General features: G+C 44.3%; 2 protein-coding genes across 22 annotated transcripts in view; one reads left to right on the top strand and one right to left on the bottom strand.

Annotated features, from left to right (window-relative positions):
• The window catches only part of TFG (trafficking from ER to golgi regulator), a 33047-nt gene extending 26997 nt beyond the window's left edge, over positions 1–6050 (top strand). For all 4 annotated transcript variants that reach the window (XM_090058763.1, XM_090058743.1, XM_090058753.1 and 1 more), the window contains exons 8-9: positions 2267–2356; positions 5220–6050. In XM_090058763.1, coding sequence (XP_089914889.1) covers positions 2267–2356; positions 5220–5599 — 470 coding nt within the window. In that variant the 3' untranslated portion in view covers positions 5600–6050. The remainder of the gene's footprint in view (positions 1–2266; positions 2357–5219) is intronic.
• Positions 6051–7326: 1276 nt separating this feature from the next.
• The window catches only part of ABI3BP (ABI family member 3 binding protein), a 283667-nt gene continuing 274957 nt past the window's right edge, over positions 7327–16036 (bottom strand). For all 18 annotated transcript variants that reach the window (XM_090058607.1, XM_090058684.1, XM_090058655.1 and 15 more), the window contains 2 exons: positions 12551–12673; positions 7327–8724 (listed from right to left, as the gene is read on the bottom strand). In XM_090058607.1, coding sequence (XP_089914733.1) covers positions 8609–8724; positions 12551–12673 — 239 coding nt within the window. In that variant the 3' untranslated portion in view covers positions 7327–8608. The remainder of the gene's footprint in view (positions 8725–12550; positions 12674–16036) is intronic.

Raw genomic sequence — 16036 nt, 5'->3', positions numbered from 1 at the left:
TAAATTTGGGTAGGTATTTCCAAGAAGGCAACTGGAGAGCAGAAAAATGCACAAAAAAGTGAGCAATATGAAATGTCTAAATCTAAGAATGCAGAATAGTGAGATCAAAATAAATTCTATATGAACTGTTTTAAGAAAGTAAAAAACTGAATAACATGAATCGGTTTGAGAGAGAGGAAAAACTGAGTATGAAATAATTTAACAAAGCAAAATAAACTGAATAATATGCAATGTTAAACTCTCAGTTTGCAAAGCACAGAAATTAGCACTAGCACCAACAGGCTACTGAGCTATCTGCCCCCCAGAGCCACGTGCTTCCCTCGTATATGCACAGGGGGAGGGCTTTCCAGTGTCTGTGGCGGAGCTGCCCACTTCACAAAGGTTCATAAAAGCTCCCAGTGCCACGGCAGGCACCAGAGCCAGGGTCAGAAGAACACAGGCAGGGCGCAGTCTGCGTTCTGCTGAGCCTGCCCTCAGGGCCTGTGGCCAAGTTTGGGAAGCTTTGTGAAGTTCTCAGCACCACCACTGACACAGTCGGTCAGCAGAACGCAGACAGCATCCCTGCTTCCCTGTCTGCGCTCCCCTGCCCCTACCCCTGGTACCTGCTGCAGTGCTGGGAGCTATGGCTGCTCCAGAGAGCTCAAAGCAGCAACTTAAAAAATATACACACATATTTTTTTTTTTTAACGTTTTCTTTGGCACGCCAAGGAATGTCAGCATGCTGAGGAGTTCCTCGGCATGCCAAGGAAAATGTCTCCACGTGCCACTAATAGGCATGCATACCGGGGTCATCTATTCCTGGACCAACTGCATCAGAGAAACATAAACTTTTTGTGAGCAGGAGCTCGCTTCATCGGACAGTGTCTTCAGACTAACACAGCTACCTACCATTCAGCTGATAGTGTAGTAACTGCTGTATCATTAAACAGCATGAGATTTTACTATTAGATGCTTGTAGACCCAATAGAATTGGAATAATGAGTATTATTGATAATTTCACTTATAAAGGCCTGTATAAAATTGTATGGGTTTGCTGTTGGCGAGAGCTGAAGAAACTTGCAGCAGATTCATGTAACTTTAAATCTTGACCTAATCTTACCCTTTTCCATATCTAAGAAGGCACAGTGAGAATTTTGCTTCTTTTAAAAAGTATTTTCCTGATATTTATAACAGCAGTGAAAGGACAGCAGCACTTTACTTTCATAATGCAGTTGGCCACAGATGAGCCAGACATTAGGTTTGGCAGCCATGACTTTGTTTATTCTTTGGATAGTGTTTGTACAGTGGAAGACAGACTTGAAAAGTAGAAGCATCAAGCCTAATAGGGCACACAACAAAAGCAAAATAAGTGCTCAATAACAAATAAAAAGAAATAGACATTTAAAGTGTAAAGCTAACGTAAGAAAAACAGTCAAATCTTGAATTTAGGACTTAAAATGGAGCTCCTGAATTTGAGTGTCTACTTTTCTTTTGTAAGGGCGTGTACTCCTGGGCTTCTTGGCAAACTTTTCTTATAACAAGCCAAGCGTGCTTAAGAGATGTCTGGAAAATGAGGTTAGAATGAATAATGTACCACTCTACTTAATATATTAAGCACAGAAAAAAATGTAGCCATCCAGTGCAGACAGACAAGGAGTGGACATGTTTGCCTTTCAAGTACTTCTTTTTATACTACAGGTTTTGAAGCAGTTATAAAAAGTATTTTTGGTTTCTTGTTTGTTCTGTTTACACCCTGCAGTGGTATTTACAATTAAGGTAAGTACCTTCTGGGATATTCTCTGAAAAAGTGAAAGGGCAACAGTTCTTGAGCAAAGATCTTCACTCCTTCAGCCTGCAAACAATATTCCAAAAGCAAACACTACTTTTTGATTTTTCAAATATAATTGAAAGAGACCATGAGCTGGTACTCAAACTAGTGTTAATTGAAGCAGACAGAGTAACTGCCCTATCATCCAGGAAGTCTCCAAAGCCCACACTGCTATAAAAAAAAAAAAAAGCTGTGTTAAACAGGATGTTGCAGAAGGTTAAATGAACTTCAGTTCCATTTGCTCCTTTTATCAGACAGAAAGGTCTTTCAGTGAGAACATCTTGTAACTAACCCCCAGGTAGAGATATTCTGCCGTATGTTTTGTTGATGGGTTTTTAAAGATGTAAGAGGTAATGACCGTCTTGCGGGGCATAAATTACTGGTCTGTCCTCCAGCCTTGCTTTTTTAAGGATGTAGGTCATACTATGAACTTCAGCTAACAACTTTTTTAATTCATAGGCCAGATGTATCAACAATACCAACAGGGTGGTTATCCTGCTCAGCAGCCACAGGCTCAGCCTCCGCAGCAGTATAATATGCAGTATCCAGGTAAGCAGCTGACTGCGATCTCAGATTGTTCTGTATGTATGGAATGAGGTTTTCCTTAGTGCCTAATATTAGCTTCAGTTCTTCTGTACTTGTTTGGCCACCCAGTGTGCTGAGCACCTTTAACTTCCATTGACCTGATAACACTCAACAGTTCCTTTTGAAAGATGTTGCCCTTAATTTATCACTATGCATGTCCCAGTCATAACTGCATGTGCAGTTTATGGAGATTGAGCCTTAGAAGACAGTCGAACTGAAATGCTAGTTACAGAACACTTTGCATGGTCACCTAACAGAATGCATTGCTACAAAGGAAGACAAAATAAATCGGCAATTGAAAGAACCATATATGGGGAGGGGGAAATCTTCAAAAAGCAAGTATTAAATCAGCTTGGGGGTGGAAAATGAAAATTAGTTCTTTCCTGCCTTTAGCAAGTGATTAGAACTTCTCACCTGCCCAGGAAATTGTAGGCAAAGGCCCCAAATCTCTTTACATTAATTGGACTTACATAGTGAGGCTTTTCCATTAGCTTACATTTGGCTTAAACACTGGAATATTCCTCAGATAACTCTTTGTAACTAAAATGTGGTCCCTAAAGAAACTGATGTCAGAGGCTGCTTTTGGAGAGTTGTAGGAATCAACTTGAATGAGAGCTCTCTCTTTTTCCTTGAGTATTTATCTGACAGCAGAACTTTGTGTTCTGGTAGTGTGGCCTTGTGCTGCCTGGTAAGTGGGGGAACATGGATAAACAGTCATGCCATCTTCTCCCAGGCTCCTGAAGGGCTATAAATTAGACGTACTACTTCAGTCTTACAGTTCACTGAGAGAGAACTTTGGCTATCCATCTGAGATGATACCTAGCTGTAAATAATCATATTTTATTAATTCAGTGTGTCCAGCCACTGATTGTTACAGTCATCAGTTGAACTGTTCTGATCCTGTAACTTTACTGAAAAGGCTTTCCTGAGCACCAGCAAGCAAATCATCCTGAGTCTCTAATTGTCTCAAATTTACAGGAAATTGTTAGAAAATCAAGTAAGTGTTCTAGGTGTTTTTACTTGGAGTACTTGGCAGAACAGGCACAGAGCAGAGCTAACCTACAAAGTGAAGCTGTTGCTCTTTTTGAGGATTGTGCAGGCAAATGCACTACTTTGAACCAGCTTAATTATATTCAAAGATAGATTTTTCAGCTTTGCAGAACTGGTGAACAAATCTCATAACATGGTTTGGATGAGAGTCTGAGTCCTGGAAAGTTTCAGACCCTTAGGTCATTCTCTGTGTGCCAACCTTTATCCCTGCGCTTAGCAAAGTGCTAAGCCATGGCTGACTGCTCTAACAGTTTCTTGTTCTCTGCAGATTACCCACCCCAATATTTATGGTTTTGAAGACAGTGACAGACTTCCTGAAACCTTATTTCAACAAAGGTAGTAGGAGGGCCCGTCTCACACTTTCCAGGCGTGAGAACTGAGTGGGGATTCTAGCTTCCAAGTTAGTTTTACTCACTTCCAATAGTAATAATAGCAGACTTCATCCAGTAATCTGCTGGAAGATGTTTTATGAAGGTTTGGCATATTGTGAGAGTTCCAACTTCTCAAACTAAAAGCAGGAATTAAACAACAACCTCTCAGGTTGCAGTGAAATGTATTCTAAAAGTTCAGGTAACTTTTTTGTGCTTAGATTAGAGTACTCAGGCAGGGCACCTCCTTGTAGATCATCTTTGACTGCTGCCATTCAGGAGCTGTACCTGTGTTTTACCATAGTCTTCATTCCTTGCCCTGTGTTGTCTTCAGAGGGGAGTGGGCTTTCTTTGAACACTCATCCCACTCCCTCTTTGCCCCAACAGTGGGTTGTTCCCACCCCTCTCCTCTGGCACGTGTGCTTTGCTGTGGTGCTGACTTTTGGTCATGCCAATGATAAAGGAACCTTCGAAAGGTTTGTTTCATGAGTAAATTTTGATCCCAATTTCAAGGTGAGTTCAAAATTTACTCCAATGCATTCTTCAATCCTTAGTCTTTCTCTTTAGGGCTGTGCATTTTTAATAACTTTTGTGTGTCTGGTGTTTAATGCTGACAGGATTCCAGTCAATGGAGAGGTTTCAGTGGAAATAGCTGCAGGTGTGTTTCATGATAGAGATAAAAGTAGCTCTCATGTTATAGCAAGATTTGTGTTTAAAATCTCCAGTCCGAGAAATTCCCATGGAAGCTAGTTTTCTTGCAGGCAAACACAGAATTGTTTGGGACACGTTAAGATGAAGCAGGCAGCAGCTGTGTCCGCTTGCTCTTTTGCAGTGAGATTACTTATTTGTTTAACTCTGCAAACTTTGTCTTGGTAATGACTACTTCAAGCTGTAAACTAAACCAGAAATGGGCTTGTGAATACATAATTTTCTCTTAAAAACAAACCAGTAATGCAAGTAGCTTGGCAGTGGCTTGAAATCTGTTTGTTGAAAGAAACAAAGCTAAAACCTGTCCCAAATGATACTTTGATTTTTCAGTGTAATATGTGAAAATATAAGAGGCCTTGCCCCCTCTCCTTCCTCACCCCTTCTCCTTCCTCTTCCAATTAAGTTAGCTCTGGGAAAGCAACTTAAGACCAAACTGAAGCTTTTGCCTTTAAGTAAAAAGCTGTTTACTGTTGCTGGAGAATTTTTAGTGCACCAACAAGCTTGTGCTTATATGAAGGAAAGAAAACTGCAGTTTATTGTCTGGTTGTGTGTGTTTGTGTTGCACATATATCAAACCTTGGGGTAACATATTGTACTTATTGTGGCTCATGTGTCTTTGTTTCATAAGAAAATAAGCACTTCTGAAAGTGAGTGTGCTTTGTTGTCACCTCAATGTACTGCTACTGTGTTTGACTTCCCAGCGGGCTACAGTCAGCAGACTGGTCCTCAGCCAGCGCAGCAGTTCCAAGGATACAGCCAGCAGGCACCGCAGGCTCCAGCTCCTGGCTTTCCTGGGCAACCGCAGCAACTGTCTGCTCAAGCTCCTCAGCAGTACCAGGCCGGCAGCTACGCAGCACAGAACTATACTACACAAGCCTCTCAGCCTGCTAATTACAGTGTGTCCCCTGCCTCTCAACCTGGAATGGCTCCAAGCCAGCCAGGTGCTTATCAGCCAAGGCCAGGGTTTACACCACCCCCAGGAACCACCATGACTCCCCCTCCAAGTGGGCCCAACCCTTATGCACGCAACCGTCCACCCTTTAGTCAGGGCTACGCCCAACCAGGACCTGGCTATCGATAAAGAAGCTCAGCTGCTGAATTCCACAGGTACATACAAGCAGCTGCTAGATACTATTCCATCTTAACAGACTCCAATACTTTTAATTGGTACTAAAGTTTCAAAACAGTGAGAAGGCAGAGAGAAATCTTTACATCAGTGTTGCTGTTCAATAAGTGAAATAATTTGCTGGGACAAAAGACCAAATGAATCCTTTTCTGCTTTAAATTGTATTGGCTTCCTAGTTTAATTTGGGGTTTTGGAAACACTACCTAAATGTTTGTAAAGTGTTTAACATTCTAGCTTGCCTTGTCTGAAGGATATTAAAATGCTAGTTGGAAATTTAGCCCACTTACTTGGCTTGTTTTTACTAATAATATAATGTACTAAATTAGATCCATTCTGGACTTAAAGCTAGATATTATGTATAAATTGTAACATTCACATTGAAAGCTAATAAAAAAGATTGAATCCACTGCTTGACTGGTTTTAATTAAGCACTCTGGATAAGATGGTGTGAGCACACTTACTTGTTTATACCTTTTTATATCTGTCTAGTTAAAGAGATCTACTCTATCAACTGTTCTTAAAAAAACAAACAAACAAAAAAACCCAAAACCAGAACCTATTTGTTGTATAGGCTTTGGGTGAACTGCTAGATTTGTCACCCAGTCTGCATGGTGGGAAAGTTATTACAAAGGTAGGCTGTTTTTTGTACTGATCAGTTTCAGAGCCATTTTTCAATGCCTACAGTTGCCAGATTGCCAAATCACAGTAGTTTTTCTTTTTAGTGCTATAGTAAGAAAAGTGAACAGATACTTTAAGGAACCCATGAAACTGACATAGGAGTGAGGTTTTTTTTAACTTGTATTCTGATTTAAAAAACAACAAAGCTTCAGTGACTTGATAGGAATCTTTTTGAGGTATTTGGCTTGGAATCCTTAACAAGAAATAGTTTACACAAACCTTTTGCCACTCAGAAAAACTTGGACAGCAGTGCTGGTAGCATCATACTGAGCCAAAAAGAAAAGTAAACCCAAACCCCAAATCCATGACTGTTATGAAACCCGAAGCAGACCACACAGAGCAAAACATGGCAAAGGGCAAAACCACTTTGCTTGGTTAAAGTATTCCTAGAAACCATACTGCATAGCCAGTGCTAATCGATGGAAAGGCTAAGGCTAGTCCTGAGAAAAGAATGGAAATTGTGTGAGGATTTGGGTGTAATGCACAACTGACACAGTACTATAAACTGTTTGACCGGAGCCAGCTACTTCCTTATTAAAAAATGTGTGGTAAGGTGGTATTAAAATGTCCAAACTCTTTGAAAAGAATCAAATAATAGCACTAGGATGTGACCTGCACATCCAGCCTGATTTCTGTTCATCTCAGTATGGTGGGGAGGCAGCAATGCACTTAGGAAGTACTTCGAGTCTTCTCTTCTAGTACAGCCCCATTAATCCATTAGAGGTAAATGTCTCATCCCTAAGGCACCTTCCTAACCCTGACAGTTACTAGTCTTGGTTGGCCACAGTCCAATTCTTAGTGCACCAGGTATCCATATAAAAACAGTTGGTGTGTTTGCAGGAAAACACATCCAACTTTTTTTTTTTCACTATAGAACAGGGTACAGACAGTTTCACAATGCAAGGAAGCTTGCAATGTAAGCTGTCATTTTGGTGGTTCTTCTTCTCCAGCACTCATTTTGCACCGGTACACAACACCAAGAAGAAAATGACTCAAAGTAAAACTTTACATGATTAAAAAATACTTTATTAGGAGTACAGTGTACCTGCAATGTACTTTAAGGCATTTTCTATAAATGACTTCTATTATTTCCTTGGTGTTCCTGTTCATACCGTCAATACATTTTTAATGTAATGAATAAACACCTTACTTAAAAAAACTACATCTCTTTATTTCGTTCATAAATGTTCAAGCAATACAACAGATAGCTTTGTTGGGAGGGGAAGAAGTGGCAGGTGAGTTTTAAATCAAAATACTGTAAAAGCAGTTTTAAAAATTCATTTATTGCTATTTTCCCTTTGTCCCCTAATATCAAACAGTTCTTCAAAGCCTGTCTCTATCTTCTTATAGAGAGAACCTGATTATGCTAGGACTGGCTAGGAAATGGTATATAAATATGATTCAGGGAAGTCCTGTCCCCACTTCACACATGATCTTGCAGAATCCTGTTGTGCTATCCATTTGGCTTGTAAGACAGTTGGTTTGAAATTCAGAAAACACTACCTTTTATGTAAATCACTTCCAACAGCAAGCCGGTTTTAATCCTGTTTCCCAAGTACATACGCTTGTATGAAGAAAAAATACTGCCAGTTAGCATACCATGGAGAGGGACTTGAATCTGGATCAGCTTCTATTTTAACTTGGATGCAGCTAGACTATAAACCAATGTTCCTAACCAATACAAACAGGCAGAGTTTCTAACATTATGTATTTGGCAATAGGCTGCATAGACTGCTACAGGCTGCGCTTGTGTCCTTTACTGTTTGTTTGGCTTTTTAATCTACAGTTTAAGTAGAGTGGGGACATAGCCCAAGACTCCAGAAGTACCTGGACAAGAAGCATATGGCACGATATATTATGATAAAAACAGTGACTATATAAAATTAATGCATATTGCAGTTTCCTGGTCAACTTTGCCACAATTGTGCCTCAGAACATTCATTACAACATTGTGATAAATAATATACACACCGAATCTTTTAAAATACCATATAAACCGTACCTTGCGATACCAAGAACAGGGAGCCAGCTTCCCCAGACATTATCCTACAACATATCCTTACCTTGTTTTAACCTAAAACAAATTTGTAAAACTGGATAAATACAGTAAGCAGCCTAGGCTATTACACAATGCAGTATTGTCATTAGATTTTTACGAACTTTTACATGTTAGCAAACTTGTTTAAATGACAGGAATATCATAAACTCTTCCATCTCTGAGCTTGTTTCGGGGAAGGCAGGTGGGTCGAATGATGGGAATTTTTCATGATCAAGTTCATGCAGCATCTACCATTTTCCAGGTATTGAAGTTCCGCACTCATACCAATGAACATAGTTAATATGTGTCTGACCCCCTATTTCACCAAACTTCACAGGCTCCTGGCGAACTGCTCTGAAAAAGCCTAATAAAAACAAAAGTGGAAGACGGCTCAATGCAGACGGTAGTTTTAAGGTAACGGAATATTGGTTCATTGGCTTGGAGAGTATCTGACCAGAGTAGACCCAAATCAAAATGCTCCGTGTATTTGGAAAATTCAGAAAATTTTTCAGTTTGTCCTTCCTACCTCCTATGAATTGCACCAGACCTCTACTGCACTTCAGGAAGAGCACGTACATAATGTGGGTGGAATGGAGTCCAACCAGCCGAGCAAAGACGGGAGGAACAGAACAGCAATGGGCCAATTTCCAGTTTCTTCCTCCAGTTGTTTATCATTATCACTTAGTTTGCAATAAAACAGATTTCAGTGACAGGTAGACCCCACTTGTCTTGTCGAAACTTCCATATATGTAACCACGATGAAGGCTTAAAAGCTTGGGGGTAAACAGTTAAGCCCAAATACTGGAGCATTCGCCAAGTTTATATGCAACAGTACTTAGCAATGCCAATCTGAAGTCAAACTTACTTATTTTCATACACAGTATCTCACTCCGTTCTCATTAAGAAACTGGGGGACTGTGGTGTCGACACCCACACAGTCAATTGGGTCGCCAACTGGCTGGAGGGCCGCACCCAGAGGGTGGTGGTGGACGGGTCATTTTCGAGCTGGAGGGATGTGGGCAGTGGGGTCCCCCAGGGCTCAGTCCTCAGGCCTGCACTGTTCAACATCGTCATCAGTGACTTGGATGAGGGGGTAAAAACCACCCTGTTCAAATTTGCTGAATACACTAAGATGTGGGGGGGGATGTGGGCACGCTAGACGGGTGGAATAGGCTGCAATCGGACCTAGACAGGTTACAGGGGTGGGCGGATGAGAACAGGATGGGTTTCAGCACTGACAAGTGCAAGGTGATGCACCGGGAGGAAGAACCAGCACCATACCTACAGGCTGGGGAACTCCCTTCTCGTCAGTGCAGAGGCAGAAAAGGATCTTGGAGGCATCACTGATGCCAACATGAACATGGACTGGCAGTGTGGGGATGCAGTCAGGAACCAGGCCAACCGTACCTTGTGATGCATCCACAGATGCATCTCAAGCAGGTCCAAGAAGGTTATACTTCTCCTTTGCAGCACTGGTCAGGCCGCAGTTGGAGTACTGCGTCCAGTTCTGGGCACCGCACTTCAAAAGGGATGTGGGCAGCATGGAGAGGGTCCAGAGGAGGGCCACTTGTATGATCAGGGGGCAGCAGGGCAGGCCCTATGAGGAGAGGCTACGGGACCTGAACCTGTTCAGCCTCCACAAGAGAAGGCTGAGGGGGGATCTAGTGGCCTGTTACAAATTAGTCAGAGGGGACCAGCAGGCACTGGGGGAGTCCCTGTTCCCCCAAGCGCTACCAGGAGTGAGTAGAAATAATGGTCACAAGCTGGCAGAGGGTAGATTCAGATTAGATATCAGGAGGCGCTACTTCACAGTCAGGGCAGCTAGGATCTGGAACCAACTTCCAAGCGAGGTGGTGGTGGCTCCTACCCTGGGGGTCTTTAAGACAAGGCTAGACAATCACCTGGCTGGGGTCGTTTGACCCCAGTAATCTTTCCTGCCATGGCAGGGGGTCGGACTTGATGATCTGCTCAGGTCCTTTCCAACCCTACTAACTAGGAAACTATGAAACAGTGCAAGATTATACTGTTACTTTATAAAAATGACAGGAACAGGGTGGGGAACTTTCTTTTAAAAAAGTTTATGTGATCACTTCTTAGATTGTTTACTAACCTGGTCTCAGGAAAGCTGAAGGGAAACCACACCAAGCCTGGAGGCTATATATAAAGTGCCATACAAAGCCCCAGTATATTTTATATTAAAAATAGATAGATAGATAGATATGGGGGGTACTGATAGAGATTTTTGGGACCGATGCCAATAGCTGATATTTAAGGAGACGTATTGGCCAATACTGGTCCGATACAGCTGCCTCCAGCTGGTAAGTCCAGTGTGGTGGAAAGGGAGAGGGGCAGGAAGGGATGTGGGGGCGGGGGGCAGATCAACATCCCCCACAGTGAGGGAGGAGGTAGTGGGGGTTGGAGCTGTGGCTTGGTAGGGGGGAGACAGCTCCCACCACTGCTTGCACACCAGGAGAGCATGGGGGTGCATGTACCCTCCAGGTCTGTGCGGTGCGGGGCAGGTTGAAGCTGGGGATGCGCAAGGTTTTTCTCGGTGCAGGCTGGGTTCAGAGCAGGCACTGGCAGCACTGGGAACATGCTGCATCCACCTCAAATTGTCTCCAGTCCCAGTGCCACTGCTGCCGCCGACCACCCCAGCTCTTCCTGGTGCGTGGGTGGAGGCGAGGTGTTGAGCTGGGTCTGCACTGGGAGGTTGGTGGGAGCAGTGGTGGCAAAATTTGGGGTGGATGCAGCATCCACCCAGCGCTGCCAGTGCCCACGCTGAGACCAGCCCCTGCTGAAAGGAGCCCTGCACAACCCCAGCTGCAGCCTGCTTCGCCCCATGCAGATCTGAGGGGGCACCCCCCTGTGCCCTCCTGTGGCGCAAACAGCAGCGGGAGCCATCCCCACCCTGCCTTGAGCCACGGCTCTGCCCTCCCTCACCGTGGGGGGCGTTGATCTGCCCCCCATGCCCCTTCCCTGCCACCATACTGGACTTACCAGCTGGAAGCAGCTCTCAATGCTCCCCACTGCCTGTGTACTGCATTGTGGCTACACACAACATGGGCATTTTTTGGCCACACAATCGGCCCCATCGGGCCAATATCTGATACAGCCAGTTTTCTTGATATTGGTACTGATCTGGTATTGGACCAATGTATTGGTGAACCTCTAATATATATATATATATATATAGATAGATGTGGTATGGTGCAGTTATAATTATTATAGTAGTGTAATTAAAATGGTACAACTCTTGTAGTAACAAGACCTTACCCTCAACATGTTGTGAAGCAGGTACTGGTAAATATGGATTACCAACATTTTACAGATAAATCAGTGGAGAGAAGTTATGTAGCTTGGCTGCATCTTGACTTCAGAGATGAGATCAAAATGCAGCTTGAGAACCTAATTCCATGCTTGTTTCTTTAGACTTGGTTGCTTCAAGATTCAGGGTATCCAGTTTAAGTTGCAGCAGATATGGAGTTAGAGCACCATGAATTGTTTTCTTCCACCAATAACTTTTCCTTTCTAGTTTGCTTTTCATTTTCCCAAAAGAAAGGCATGTCATTGATAACTCCACTGATTTATAGTACTCGAAAAACAACCATATCAATGTGAACATAATTCTTCATAACAGCTTGTAAACTTAATGCTATGGTGTCTTTATAGATTTTGAATGCATACAACTCACCCTGAAAAACCTGGAAAGCCTTAAATGTGAGTGTGTGTTTTTTCTCCTGTTGCAGTCTCCCTCAGCAGCATACCGCTCATTTTTCAAAATAAGTCTCTTGTAATAATTTGCACTACATTGCCATGTCTAGCCCTGCTATGCAAGTGAGGTTTAAGACAGAATTCGGTGTTAGGACTACACCATGGGGGTGCCTGGCCCCCAGCCCTTTGATCAGACACGGTTTCTCTCCCTTGAACTAAGCATTTGTCAAGCAGCAATTACTCCAAGGCTTTCCTGCTACTAAACCATCTTACATCCAAATAAGCTGGATAGGCTGGAACAGCACTTTCCCCATTGCAAAAGATAGTTTGAATCAAGCAAGTTAGGATTCTTTACCTTGTCTCATTTAGGCTGTGTGTTGGCTCTCACACCATCAACTGGAGACAACCAGGCCTCGTGTTAGCTGGAGTGGGGCACGTGCAGTTATGAATTTGCTACAGCTATGTTCCTCAGAACTTACCATCTCTGACTGGTAGCTGTTCTGGCAGAACTTGCTGTCCTGTCCTTCCATCTAGAAACGAGTCCACAAATTGGCAATGATCTTCTCCATGTCCTCTCTGGTCACCTATGTTGTAAAATTTTCCTGAAAACATCAAGGAAAGAGCATTCTGAAAAACCTCCGGAAAATTCAAATGGGGCAAGTTGCATGGAATTTTTGGAACCATCTGAAGCTTTGGTTTTGTCACTGGTGCCTTTGTAGGGCAGGTTCCAAGTAGGATGTTAGCATCCTTTATGTCTCAGTTTTAACTTGGAAGCTGTCCAATTAAGATGTAACTCTAAACGTAAAGGTATAAATGCTCCATGTTCCGTGCTAATTACTGAGAAGGGAACACCTTTCTTGGGTAAAAGCTAAAATTTCCATTCTTGTTCTTGTTTCTCCTTCTCTTCATTGTGCTTTACACAGTATTTGTGCACATTTCCATTCAAGCCATTCCTGCAATGAGGGGAGTTTGGCTACTAACTTAGGCCCAAACCCATCTTCCACTGAGCAACTCAAAATGGCTTTAGAGATGTTCGTAGGCCATCCTTGGTACACAGCAAGCTAGATTCTTAAAATGCCTTTTTCCCTATTAATGTCTTACACTGTACATAAGTGTCCTTAGATGACTAAAAATCTAGTATGTACCTGTCCACAGATTAGGTAGTCAGTCATCTAAAGAACAACTTAAACTTGCATCATTTGGAGGAACAGAAGGGTTGAGACTGGCTAAAATAGGAATACAGTATAATTCTCCATTCCCAGAATGCGTACTTACAAAGTGAACTGTGACAGGGATCTGAGATTTTGTACAGTTTGAGGTACAACTGCCCTACTAATGCCACGCTATACTAGAAGTGAGTTGGGATGGGAATACCATATGTTAATATTCTATACCTGAACATGTGTTTTTATTGATAGGTAAAACATTCCTAGCATTCAATTAAGAAGTATAAGGAAAACCAGTGGCCCCAACACTTAGGAGACGGGACAGTCACCTTGCTGAGGTCACCTGTCCCCACCTGTCATTTTTCCTACCTGGTGCAAGGGGCTGGACCCAATGATCTTCTGAGGTCCCTTCCAGCCCCTTACAATCTATGAATCTATGGCTATGTGTAGATGTGTGCACAACACTTTAAAGTGGGCTAAATGCTTTTGTACCGCTTTAATGGTGTCAGTGTTTGCACACGTCAGTGGCGTATTGCGCATTAATTCCAGCCACTGTAGGAAATTCAGCAGCATAATGTGCCGTAAATGACTTGGGGCGCAGCAAACTAAAACACCTCTGAAGAGTTTTAATTTGATGCCCCTACAGCCGCAGAGTGAAGCACGGGGCTCCATGCAGCTCAGGGGCTCTGCAGGAAGCCCATGTAGGTAGCCTGACAGCAGCCTGGGAAGGCAGGCTTTGCGAAAGAGAGGGAAATAAAATCGGCGAGCCTGATCTTTCTTTTTTCCCCCCCTGGAGCCTGCCTACGTGAGCTGTGTGGGGGCCCGGTGCTTCCCTCTGTGGTGCCCCCCCCCGCCAAACCACCCATGCTGGGTGCCTGCGGGTGGGTGCCCCCTGGTGGGGGGCTGCCACTGCTGTGAAGGGGAACACCGTCCCCCTGCTCCCGCAGCCCAGGGGCTGCTCCACCCACCAGCAGCTCACCTTCCCCTCCCCACTGCTGGAGAGGCAGGTAAGTCGGATGTGTGCACGGCACGGGGGTTTAAAAGGCCCTAAATTGAAGCGGTGTTAAAAACCCACTGCTTCAATTTAGGGCCCCCGTTTTGTCTACACATGCCCTATGAATGTAGTGAGAAAACATTTCCAGATTATGTTTGCTACTGCTGCACAAGCATATTCTTACCTGTTCCCAAAATGAGCAAAAATTGTGCAGCATGATGCTATAAACGCCCAGTAATGTTAAGGGCTAGCTCCTGTTGCTGGACCTTGAAACTCTAAGGCAAGCTGAGACCTAAAGTCTTTGCAGGTCAGGGGAGTGGGTGGTGCATGAGCATTCAGAAGGGAGCTGAGGCAGCTCTCTTCTAGTGCTGAGGTGCTGTGAGATCCTTTAAAGCAGCAGTTCCCAAACAGTGGGTCATGACCTCAAACGGCATCACAACATCAGCAATTGGGGTCACGAGATTTCTGCACCCACAGAGGGGCATGGGGTTTACAATAGAGCTGGACCAGCTCCAGGCAAGGAGCTGTCCCTGCAGCCTGGTGGGCAGGACCCAGTACAGGAGGGAGAGTCGCACCATCATGGCTGCCAAGGTAAGGTGAAGCAGCAGTGGTAGTGGGCAGCACAGAGTTATGTCCCCACTGCTGCTGGGTGGGCAGGGGGTGCCTCAGCATGGTGATATGGTACTCCCTCCTGTGCTAGGTCCTGCCTGCTGGGCATTGAGCTCCCCAGGGGCAGGGCAGCAGGCCAGGGAGCCGCAAACTTGCAGCAGGCAGCCTGCATTCTCCCCACAACCCCATGGGCTCTGCTCTGGCCATGCCACCCACAGGGAGGGGATGGAGTGGGAGGGGAGGCGGGCTTCACACTCCACTCTGGCCTCAGCAGCTGCCACTTCCCATGGGTGGCAGCTGGGGCTTGGGTGCTGTTGGAGGGCAGGGGGGACAGGGGGCTGCAGGCCCTGGCTCTGGTGCAGCTGGAAGGAGTGGGGGGGGGCTGCAGGTTGTGAGATAGAGGCACTGGCAGGGAGCTGTGGGTCAGGTGTGAGGGGCACCAATCAATGCCCATAGTATTCACCTCTAGGTGACCAGACTTTATACATGTGCTGTTGCTTTAGATAGGCACTTATTACTGTCTGCTTTATTATTTTTGTTCCATGGGAGAGCTGGTTTCCAGTGCTGATTGAGGGAGTCTTCCCTGGGTAAAAGTTTTTTTCTCAAATTCAGAACCTTCAGTCTGCCCAAAGCTGCAAGGTATTTCCACAGTTGCTGAAGGTCACAGTTTAGATGTAATTGTTTTTAGATGACTGGCTGGCATGCTTACAAAGATAGGACACTTATATGAGGACAGTAGGGGTGGCTCCTTTATTGATATGGCATGGTATCATGAGAAGAGCTCTCTTCTAGGGCTGTACGAAGCTTCAGTCCCTGATCTGATTCAGTGGAGATTCTGCCTAATTCGGTAGCTGAATCTTTGAATCCAAATCAAATCAGGAGACAGTTTAATCTCTCCGAATCAAATCAGAACCCTCCAAATCAATTCAGAGAGATTTAGAAAGATTCAGAGATTTGGCCATAGACACAGCTTTAAATGTTGTTTTTTTTTAAACATACCTCGAGGTAGTAGGCGGCTCATGAATGCTGCAATGCTGGGGCAGATGGAACGTGCCACAGGAGCATGGTGGGCTCCCCAGCACACTCGGCAACAGACCCAGAAGTGGACTAGAAGCACTTCTGGTTCACTTCCGGGTCCACCAGGGAAAGCATAGGGGGGTGCACCTGTGCCCCCCCAGCTCAGCAACTGGTGCCTC

The sequence above is a fragment of the Crocodylus siamensis genome, chromosome 1 (assembly GCF_052110815.1).
Source record: "Crocodylus siamensis isolate JL-2025a chromosome 1, ASM5211081v1, whole genome shotgun sequence".
Classification (NCBI taxonomy): Eukaryota; Metazoa; Chordata; order Crocodylia; family Crocodylidae; genus Crocodylus; species Crocodylus siamensis.
Note: the sequence above shows the minus strand (reverse complement) of the source record. Positions and strands in the feature narration are given on the sequence as shown.